This window comes from Argiope bruennichi, chromosome 1 (assembly GCF_947563725.1).
Source record: "Argiope bruennichi chromosome 1, qqArgBrue1.1, whole genome shotgun sequence".
NCBI lineage: Eukaryota > Metazoa > Arthropoda > Arachnida > Araneae > Araneidae > Argiope > Argiope bruennichi.
This window is the reverse complement of record NC_079151.1, coordinates 93,573,122-93,585,118: the sequence shown is the minus strand read 5'-3', so window position 1 is coordinate 93,585,118 and position 11,997 is coordinate 93,573,122. Positions and strand designations below refer to the sequence as shown.

General features: G+C 25.2%; 1 protein-coding gene across 1 annotated transcript in view; it reads left to right on the top strand.

Annotated features, from left to right (window-relative positions):
- The first annotated feature begins 854 nt into the window (after positions 1-854).
- Positions 855-11,997, top strand: part of LOC129980932 (renin receptor-like) — a 35,070-nt gene continuing 23,927 nt past the window's right edge. Inside the window, exons 1-7 of the mRNA XM_056091436.1 lie at positions 855-973; positions 2,046-2,188; positions 3,606-3,737; positions 4,253-4,354; positions 5,382-5,573; positions 7,263-7,412; positions 10,425-10,550. Coding sequence (XP_055947411.1) covers positions 922-973; positions 2,046-2,188; positions 3,606-3,737; positions 4,253-4,354; positions 5,382-5,573; positions 7,263-7,412; positions 10,425-10,550 — 897 coding nt within the window. The 5' untranslated portion in view covers positions 855-921. The remainder of the gene's footprint in view (positions 974-2,045; positions 2,189-3,605; positions 3,738-4,252; positions 4,355-5,381; positions 5,574-7,262; positions 7,413-10,424; positions 10,551-11,997) is intronic.

Genomic DNA, 11,997 nt, shown 5'->3' with positions numbered 1-11,997 from the left:
ATTTCCTCTGTTAACACATAATAAGAGGAAAGAAAATGACTCAAAAATTAAAAGTTCAAATGTAAACAAAAAATTTGCTTCATACTTGGCGGAGAACGTTAATGGCAGACTGATCGACGAGAGCCGCGCGGATGAAACTAAAAAGCCATGCGCAAGAGGTACATGACATGTGACTTTTACGTCACATGAATTGACCCCATTGTTGTCTATCTGCTGTTATCCCCGTGTGAACAGTTGAGACAACGTCGATGGGACAATGGCTAAAAGTTGTCCGGACGGGACAACCATTTGCATTGTCCCGTTGCAGTCACGTGATTTTCCTGAAGTAGGCGTGACCTTCTATTGCGCGCAATAGTTGGCTTTGTATGAACCCACCATAGAGCTGATATATGGATATATGGAACCCACCATAGAGCTTAGTATCTCAGCTCTATGGAACCCACCTATAGTCTGTACAATTTGCGAACTCGCGAATGTGAAGGATAAAATAAATAAAAAATACAGGTGATGAAATATTCTCCAAAGAGAACTTAGGAGTTGAAAGTTGTTTATTTTACAACTTCTAGATGTTTAGAAATAAAAGTTGCAAACTATTAAGGATTGTTTATTTTCTAATGAAATAAATTCTAGAAAAAGATTAAAATATTGCATCCAAAAGTAAGATTTGTCTGAAAATTACAAATATTACTGCCAAGATGTCAGCTGTTTGAAAAAAAAAATTTATATTTGGATATGAATAACTTCGCCCAATTGTTTTTTTTCTAAGATTTGTAAAAAAACAAATGACAATCTTTTATGCCAGCGCTATACCAATAAACATTAGTTTAACACATTAGTGCACTAATTTTAAAATCGAAACTAATAACAGGAGTTGAAATCTGGCAACACTACCATCACTAGTCACGAGAATAGGTTGTAAACATGGCGTTTTCGGTATTTTCAAGTTTTTTTCATCTTTTAGTTTTATTAATAGGTAATTATTATTTTTGAAAAATATTCCAAATAAGTTATAGAAACTATTAGCAGTCATATATATTTTTATGCGAACAAGGTTCGTTAATAGATTTCAGATTAACATAAAATTTTATGTTATCATAAGTGTAATAGTTTATTTTTCTAGAATTTGAATTATAAAAATATATTGTGATAAGAAAATATAGTTTAAAAAATTAACTATTGAAAAATATGCTATATGCTAAATTACATTGTTAAAAATTTTCAAACATTGCTTTTGAAATCATATTCACTTTTCATTCTTTTTTCATTCAGTAAATAAATTTTATTTACGAAATACATTTTTTCTTAATGTTTTTGTAGCAATGATTTGCTCTTGTTCTGTTTAAAATATTTTTTCTTAATTATATTTCATTAAGACTGTGAATGGGTGGGGCATGGGGTATTAATATTTTTAAATGGAAATCAAATCAGCATATAATTTCCATGTTTTTAATATTTGCATTAATATATTTGTTATGGATGATGTGTTTGATCTGCGATTAATATATTGCAAAATGTCATTAATATATTGGCTTGCTTTTTAAAATATAGAATGAAACTGAAGGTCAGAATCTTCAGATACAAAATTTTATCTTATGTTCAAAGCTTTTTATATTCTCATCGGCATCTAATCATAGTAAAAATATATGATTTTATCCATCTTCTTAGTGCTCAAAATGAGAAGTTCTTTTTAAAAATCAGTTTCAGATGACTTCAGTTTTGCTTAAAAGTGACTGTTTAAACCATTCATTGACATTTATAACCACACGTTTATCAAATATGTGATTCCAGTTTTCATTCCAAATTTCTGTGATTACTGTAATTTATTCTTGCATTTTTATGATTAACCTTTTCATACTTGGTTGCATTTGCTTTGATTCTTATTATCAATACATTTATTCATGAATATTATTGCTATTATATATATTTCAGATAGCTTCAAAAGGTGTACTTGGTAGTTATGTTACAAAATTTATTTATATTTATTTTAAATTGATTTAATTTTTTTGCTAGAAATAATTGGTATTTATTCTTTTATCTTTCATTAGGTTTATTCTGTTATTCTGGAGCTGTTGAGGAAGTAGTAATAAATTATGCACCTGGATCTATTAGATTCGTTTCTAGTGAGCCTGTTCGATCAAGTTACTTAGGAGATATACTTTCATCTATGCTTGGATATACCATCAGAAGCGTATGTTGTTTCCTTATATATTTTTAAACTACATATTTAAAATTTATTAAATATATAATTCTCTTGATATGCCTTTTATCAAAAATATTCATTAAACTGAATCTTCATGTGCATCTTTTATGCTGATAGAGAAATGTTTTTAATATAAATATCTGCTTTTTCAATTTTTTTGTACTTATATATCATATTTCTTTATTAACTGTAAAATACAAATCAATATATATTCATTCAACTAACAAAATAAAGGAAAATTTAAATTGCCTTTATGCTCAATGTAAAATTTATAATAGGGCATAGTTCTCAATATATCTTTCTATTATAAGATAAACCAAATTTGTATGAAATACATTACACTAGCTTATTTCAAATTTTTTATCTGCATTTAAAGTAATTCAAATCGAAATTTATTTAAAAGTAATGTAATATAAATATATTTAGAATTTCTTAATTTTATCATACTTGAAAATCAGTATGCAAATTGTACTAAATATATTATTTTTGATTTTGTAGCTTTACATCGCCTAATTTTTTAGGCAATATAAAGTTAAATTGACTAAGCCATTAAGTAATTGCTTTGTGAAAAAGGGATTGGGTAGGTGTAGAATGAATCTTCTAATAATTTCAATTATAAAAGTTTATTTATAATACAAAAAAAAAAAAAAAAAATCACTATTGGCTCTGCTTTCAAAATAATCAAATGTTGTGTAGAACTGTATATTTTTGTTATATTCAAATTTACTTGTATAAATGTGATTCTGATTATCGTATAAAATAATGAATTCTGATCTAATATAAAGTAAGGAATTAAATCTATGGTAGATAGATTAAAGTTGCATTAATCAAAGAATTGATGATTAATATCTCAATTAATCAGTATAGATTTTCAATCCATTAATTTCACAGTTTGAAATGGGACTTATAAAAATGTTTTTTGCTGTCTGTATTTTTTAAAGTACAATTTCTGTAACATCTTAACAAATTGTTTATGAGTTTATACTTAATATTGAATTTATTGGAATAAACATATTATATAATTATAATAACTACATTGTAAACTGTTAATAATTACAAATATAATAAGGTATTTATTAATGGTATATGAAAAAAGGAAATAAATATGTGTATGATATTTTTAGTGTTCATAATTTTATTTTAGAAGCTTTAAAATTCTGACTAAAGTTGAATACATTCTGAAAAGAGGAATACTTTATATACTATATATGTGCACATATTGGATTTAAAATAAATGCAATAATAGGTATCATAAAATAAGTAACTGATTGACTTTATTTTTTTAGTTACATTGAATTGAAATAGTTGTACTCATTGAGTAATCATTTCTGTTCATATTTAAATATTTCTTTTGAATGGTATTAACAATGATAATAATTTTTGATGATTTTCTTTTAAAAAATAGAATGTGGATTGGAATAGCATGGTGGAAGTTTCTCCTTGGAAAAGACCTGAAGCCCTTGCAATAATTGAAATATGGGGATTTGACAGCAAAGTAGATTTACCTTTGGAGGGAAACAAGTTTATTCTTGAAAATGTAAGTATGATTCCTGTGATGTTCTGAAATAATTTATTGAGGTATGAACACTAAAATATTATATGATGTATTTTAAAGTAGAAATAGGTTGAATAACAGAAAAAGTAAATTCATTTTTAAAAGCTCTTTTATCCTTATTTTTTTAGCATGTAAAGAAGTTATTTGCAAATAAATTGAGATTCTAATTAATATGAAATGATATGAGAATTTTGAATCTGAAGTCTTTGCTAAATAGTAATATCTAGTAAAAACACTGATTGAAATATTTTTAACGAGTTAAATTCTTTCACAATTTTTTCACAAACAAACACTAAAAAAAAAATATTTAATTATGTTCATAATTTCATAATGTTGTTTGTTCTGGAAATATTAAAATATTTTGTGATGTATGTGTAATTAGAAGTAATTGTTAATGAACAATTTAAAATTTTTAAGTGCAAAAATTTATTAACTAAAATAATATTTAATATTAATATTATATATTAAGTAATATTTAATATTTTTCTGTGGTTTAGCTTGGAGATATGGATAATCAATATGATCTAACTGCTCATCGTACCAATGAAAGATATTTTGGAAAGAGCCCCATTATGCTACATATGCATTTGAGTGATGAGGTAAAATGAATTTTACATTTTAAAGATATTCACCTTTTCTAATTTTTTCCTGTTTTGTTTTTAAATTATATTTCTTTTAGTAATCATTTACCAAAATATACGTAGCAAAAAAGAAAAATGCATACTTTAAATGAATGTTTTAAATATATATATATATATATATAATATAAAACATATTTTTATAATATGCAATTCTAATTGGATATTCAGATATCAAAGGTTAACTGAAATAAGCATTATATACTTTTATTTGATTTAGTAAATATATGAATACATCTGAAATTTAGTTTGGTTAAGTGATATCTAATTTGGATTTACTGCAGAATTTTGAATGCATTTATGCCTTTAATTTTTGTGGAGTTACTGACTAACAATTGGCTTCAACTATTCTGATAAAATTGATATGATAATTTAAACATTGTATAAAATAATGAAAATGCCTTCTTATTATCTTAATGCCGATGCATTTGAGATTTATGTTAATGTATTTTAAGATTTATGTCTATGATATGTGTTTTTTGAAATTGAATGTAACTAGTTATTATTTTGTTGATAAAAATTAGGTCAAATTAAAATAATATTAAGAAAAATGAAATATCAAACTTTTTATTAAATCAACACTTTCCATTATATTAAATTATTAATATTGATTAGTAATTTAATAATAAAGATCAGCCGTTTTTTAAAAAAATTAAATGATTAAAATTGTACAATTTCTTCTGTTATATATATAAATGGTGATTAGAGTAGATGAAGTTAGAGAAATTTACAATAATTGCTTTTGCATATGACAAAAAAAAAAAAAAAAAAAAAAAAAAAACTTACAAAATATTAATATTAAGAGATATTAATATTTTAATTAAAATAAGTTTAAGTTCATTTAAAATAAAATAAAAAATAATAATAAAGGCTTCATGAAAACATTTATTTTGTTATTTATTTGTTAAATTCGAAAATAGACTTAGCTATTAATGATGCAACTTTCTAATATTTGTAACTTATTAAGTAATTTTTTTTAATTTCATAGCTCCATGATTCCAAAATTGCTCAGCCAGTTTTGTTAAAATCTGTTCCTGCTGATCCAAAAAAGCGACTTCAGTTGGCTTTGGATGATCCTGAATTGGGGCAATTAGTAAAGGATTCAACCTTCAACATCTCATTGCCCAGTGATGTAAAGTTGCTGACAGAACTAGCAACTATGAAGGAATTTCTGAAAGCTGTAGGTATAATATTTATACATAGTGTATTGCAATTAACTTTCTATATTGCTCATAGATGTTGTAGTTTTTTTCCTTCTTAGATGTAGTGCTCTTTTTTACCAGTTTTTTAAATAATATTTTTCCTGTTATTATAATACAATTTGAAGATTTAAGAATGTGTAACACTCTCCTTTGTGATAGATTTTCCATTGAAATTTGATTTGTTAGTAATTTTAAGTGTATAGAAGAAAAAAAAAAAAAGTCTGCAAAATCTTAAATTTGTGCTTTAGGAAAAGTTGAAAGACCAATGAAGAGAAATTGAAAAAAAAAAAAAAAAGTTTAATCAGTTGTAAAACTACAAGGGAAATATTTGAATTATATTCACCTACATGAAAACTTGATGAACATTTGTGCATTAATAGCTTTAGTTTTTTTAACAGTAATTAATGGCACTCATTTATCTCATAATTGATATGTAGAATTCTTCTTTAATTTTAGTGTAAACTGATAATTAGAAAGTGAAATAATTAAATGTTTATTTTATTATTTTACTTAAATCTTTTTTAAAGATGTGTCTTTTTTGTTGATTTGTTTAATTATTTATTTTTATTATCTATCACAATTATCTTTAAAACTTTCACAGTTCCATATTTAAATAATGTGGAATTGGAGTGACTTCTGGTGTAATTTATTATAATTAATACATTTATTATAATTATTTATTACTCCCATATGATAATTCTGTATTAACTCCTTTAAATGTATGTTATAAAAATACTTATGTGAATAAATCAATTCTGTAACCTGTTTAAATGTCATCCAATTCTTTCTTTTTATTATAACTAGCTCAAATCATTTCTCTGATTCAATTAATATTGCACTTCCCCTATAAAGTACCAAATTAATACTTCATTATCAGAATTACATTGCATTAAATAAGTCTATTTCTTTCTATTTACTATGTTTTGGTTACTATTATTTTTGGCTCTCTTTTATACTCCTATCTTTATTTGAAATTTGCATACATTTTTTTTTTATGTAACTGTAATGATTGATGAATATTGGACAATTCTTTTTCTGAGAGGTGTGCTTTATCATTATAATCTTCTATTAGAAATAAAATCTGAATATTCGAATGCCACCTTGGATTCATCCTTCATATTTTTTAGAAGTAACACCTCTGAATACCATCAATCATATAAACCAAATATTTCATGTATTTCTTCATAAATTTTTTATGCCATACTCACATAAATTAATTTTTTTGTAAACATTAGTAGAAATAAAGAAATATATTAAAAGTATACAATGATGGTTTAAATTGTTTTAATATGCTCTCAAAGGAGCAAATTTATTTCCGGACTATAAATTAAAAAAAAAAAATGTTCCTAAGCCAATAAAGAAACTTTCTATGTTATGTGATATTTATTTATACATATAAATATATATTTGTGCATGTAAATTTTTACCAATTTGAAGTTTGAAAATTTCACTTTTAAGCAAGATGTTATAATAAGTATTTGTTTCCACTGATGTTTATTTTACTAATGAAATCCTTTACTCTGTATTTATTATCTTATTATATTAGATTCACATTTTTTAAGCAAGCTTTTAAAAAAGTATTTCTTTGCATGAAATTTGTTTCAATATAATTTCAAATTTTTGCCTAGCTTTTTATGTTTATTGGTATTAATATATTTTATTTGTAGATTTCAGCTCATAAATCTGAGATTCGTGATGGAACACCTGATATTTATTGGTTTAAGATCACTGGCTTGGAACCTATTGTTACATACTATGGTCAGGATTCTTTCCAGTTTAGAGAGGCTTTGAGGTTATTGAGACAGATAATTGGTGATGTAAGATCATTATTTTTTTAAAATTTCTGATAAATGTAAGATATGTATAATTGGTGTTACAGCATTTGTATAAAATTTATAACATAACAGAAGATTTAATAAGACAATCATGATAAATATTATAAGCATGCATATTTAAAACAACTGTCTGAAAAAAAGCTTATTCTTTACATAGCAGGAAACCTTTGAATTTTTATTTTATACAAAAATTTGGAAAGTGAAACCTGTCTTTTGCTGTTGAAGAAATAGTTTTAAAATTCTAACATCCAGGTGTAAACCAGGTTATATGCAAACCTTTTTAATTGTAAGTGTAATAGATTCATCTGGACTTCACATACATAAAAACTTTCTATTATAAGAATGTGCTATTTTCAAACAGCAAAAGAAAATTATCTTACTGTTTGTTTCAGTATCGTAAGACAACCACTTTTTGACGATTTTATCTTAATAAAGGGTGAGATGTGGAAGGATGTGCGCATTTCCGGAATTTACTTTAATGTTAAACTAGCCGCCTTTGGCGACCAGCCGGTTTGCCAATTTTAATGCTTGTTAAAATTTTAATAATTAAATATTTTATGTAATTCCTACTTTAATAGCGTCTTCATCAAAATATTTTAAAACTTCAAATTTTGATATATAATTTACTCATAATATTATTAAGGCCTTCAGTCAAAACATAATATGTATCTCTCTAATTTTCTGTCAGCTTCTGTAAAATTCATGCTTTAAATTAAAGTGGAAATGATTAATCTGCAATTAATGCAATAATATTTTTTACTGAAACATAGCATTTTTTTTAATAATATGATTACTGAAAACAGAGTCACTGAGTGTTTAAAATTTATGGGCACTAAAGAATATCTTTCTTAATTTATGTAATATCTCAAGAATTTGTCAACGATATTTTCTCAGATTCATCATGAGCAGATCGATTAATTAACAATGTTTAGTTTTAAATGCATCAAACACTAAGAAAATAAACAGAATTGTTTAAAATAATGTTTGAAAACAGGTTGAAAAATTATGTACTTAAAACTATAAGCATATACAAAAAATATATAACTAGCATAAATACAATTTAATTACCAAACCATACAACTCACCTAAAAACAACTTAAATCAAGTCCGTATATGTTGAAAATAGTTGTCTACAATCAGAACGCAATGCGCATGTGTGAATTTTCAACGCCAGTTATGGTAACACAAATTCGTGAGTTTTCTAAACCAGTTGGGGTAACGCTACGCAGATAAGAAATTTTTAATTTCCTTTAATCTGTTTTATTTTAATTCAAAAGTACTTTAGAATGAATCTGAAAGAACAATTAATAGCAATGTTTCATTTTAAATGCATCAAATATTAAGAAAATAAACAAAATAGTTTGAAATAATCAGTCAAAAAATGTTAAGCCTAACCTCATTAGCGTGGGGGAAAAAACTGAAGCCTTACTCATTTGGCATTGGGAAATGAAGATTTTTTTGGTGGGAAAGTTAGTTTTTTAATTAATAATTACGAATTCAAAAAAAAAAATCCCAGGTGCACATTCCTGACCTCCAAGGTATTCATGCACAAAATTTGGTAGCTGTAGGTCAAACGATCTGGCCTGTAGAATGCCAACACACACACACACACACACATTGAGCTTTATTATTATAGATGCAAATATCCTCCTTTCATCTTTCTTCTCACCCCTATTTTGTCAAATTAAACTCATCCTAACACATTCACAAATACATGGAGGGTTTTAGAATCCATTGACAAATAATATATTATTATTTCAAGATAGTCTTAGATGAATAGAAGAGTAACCTTTTCTACTGAACCGTGTATTTGTTAAATTTTTAGAATACATGATTTATCTTAAAGTAATTTGATTTCTATTTTATGTTTTTATGACCTGGAGGTACTAATTTAATAATATTCAATTCAGTATTCAGAGGTGATTTAAAAATTTTTCTCACCTTCCCAAGTATTCCTTGTTTATCTGAAGTGATTTCAATGAAGATTCTTATTTTTGAACATGTTAAAAGAATTGGAAGAAAGAGACATTTTTTTCATGACCCAATACTATCCACATCACTGCTAAAAAGTTCTTTAAATAGTTGCAAAACATATATAATCTTTGTTTATGATAATTATTCCTGTTCTAATGCTATTTAATAAAGAGGGGGAAAAGTAAAATATTGTGAATATTTATTATAAAAAAAGGAAAAATAGTTTTAATGTATTTGACTATTTAAACAAATTCAAAAATTTTGAATTCATTAGTTATGAATTTATATACAGTGGTTAAAATTAGTTTGGAAACATGCATATAGAATGAAGGATTCCTCAATGTTTTTGATGATATTGAACATGTAAATAAAAAGTTAATGAATGTAAAAACTTGATATCTTTATATATATTTATTTATTATCATGTGAGAACATGATGTTGTTTTGGTTAGGGGGCCTTGAAGCTTGAATAGTGTAGGCAATGAATACTGAAGCTCGAAATCGCATAGGCAATGAATAAAGCATAAATGGCAATTTTCATCATCATCTTTTAATCACATATATTTTTTTACCTGCTTTTACCAGTACTGCATAATTATTATGTATGCTTCTTTGACAGCAGATGTGTTTCTAAATGGTTAGACCATTTAGAACTATGCCATCATAGCTGTTATTTCATCTCAAAGTCAATCGAGCTCCAAAATTTGTTTGCCAGCTAGAGAAATTGAAAATTTAAAAAAATTATGAATATATATATATATATATATATATATATATATATATATATATATATATAGAGAGAGAGAGAGAGAGAGAGAGAGAGAGAGAGAGAGAGACCAATAGAGAAGTCTCGTGATTGTTTCAAATTGGTTTAAACTTGTTAATGACTTAAATTAACTAAGACTTAAAAAATAATAATGTTCTCACATGATAACTTGACATTTACGATCATATATTTCATTTTAATTTTTATGTATATATCATTATTATTTTGACTGTATTGATATTATTTTTTTTCAGGTTAAAAGCACCATGCGTAATATTTATGATGATAATGTTGTGATTGCTGTCATTAAAACAAATAGTATTACACTGCCATTAGGTCACAAGGGCAGGAGACTTCTGGCAGATGTTTCAACCACTGAAGTAAGTGTCTTATAAGTAATTTAAGGAATGATGAATGAAGGTTTTATGAATCATGTTTTATATTTTAGGATTGTAAACTGAATTTCTTTGATTTTATAGAAAAGTTTATAAATGCTACAAAATGCAAAATTCAGAGTTTTTTTTTTTTAATTCAGTCATACAGTGCTTGTAAATTCTTTATTAGAGGAAGAATATTAAAAAAGATTTTAATAATAACTAGTGGAAGATAGACAAATGAATTTTACTCTGTAACACAGCAATAGCATCAAGAGACCTAAGTGAATATAAGTAGTCTAGCTATTATTATTATGTTAATGACGTTTTTTAAAACTAAATATGATATAGCAGATAAAAAAAAAGTCAGTCCATAGTCTACATTTATTTTACTAATTCTCTGAGTATGACAATGGGCAAAAGAATTATGCCCAGGATGTCACATATAATAACACAAATTATTTCTTTTGAAACATTATCTGGAAACATTTGCTTTATGTAAAATATTGTATACTAGTTAAAATTTAAAATATTTGTGTATGAAATCACAATTAATGTATCCATAATATAATTATCTTCTATTGTGTATTTTATTGCAAAAAGTGAGGTGCACATTTTATATTTCTCTTAAGTTTTCTTAGATTTCTTTTAAAGTGGCATTATTTGCCTTCGTTTTTATATTTCTATAAGAAAAATTTTCCAGTGATATATAAATATTAAAAATTTGGAAAATCAATTCAAAAAATTTTCTTTGGAAATGATTAATGATTATTTATTGTATTTATTTTATCTCACAAGGATTAAATTTATATATGTGTTGAAGTGAGATTCTCCAGAGCAATGAATGAAACATACACTTCTAAAGCTTTTAACTGTTCAGCTAGTGATTGGACAAAAATTTAGACATAATAATATTTATTAAAGAAAGATGGGGAAGACTAAGAAGGTTTTCTGCCTTTTTATTTAATAAATTAAAAAAAATTCTAAATATATTCTAGTTAATTATCAATATGATATAATTATATCTGGAATTAGTGGAATTCTGGAATTAGCAAAATTGGAATTAGTGAGACTGAATGGTGCTATTTCACACACACACACACACACCTTTCAGACATATTTATGATATTTGTAGTCATATTTTTAGTTTAATATACCTATGGTTTGCTATCAGTTATTTATGACTTTAAACTTTTAAACCTTCTGTTTAATCTTCTGGCTTTAAACAGTGTTTTTCTAAAAACACAATTTTTTAAAATCTTAATTTAATTTTTCTATTGAATTGCTGTGAGAGTTATGCTATTTATCAAAGGTTGTGAGTTTTAATTTATAATATTTGCTTCAAAATAATGAAAAATGTGAATATTTTGCTGCCAATATAAGTTTGGAAATAACTATGTGAACTGCATTTCAATAAATTTCTACCCATATCTATTTTTTATTTGTTTTAAAT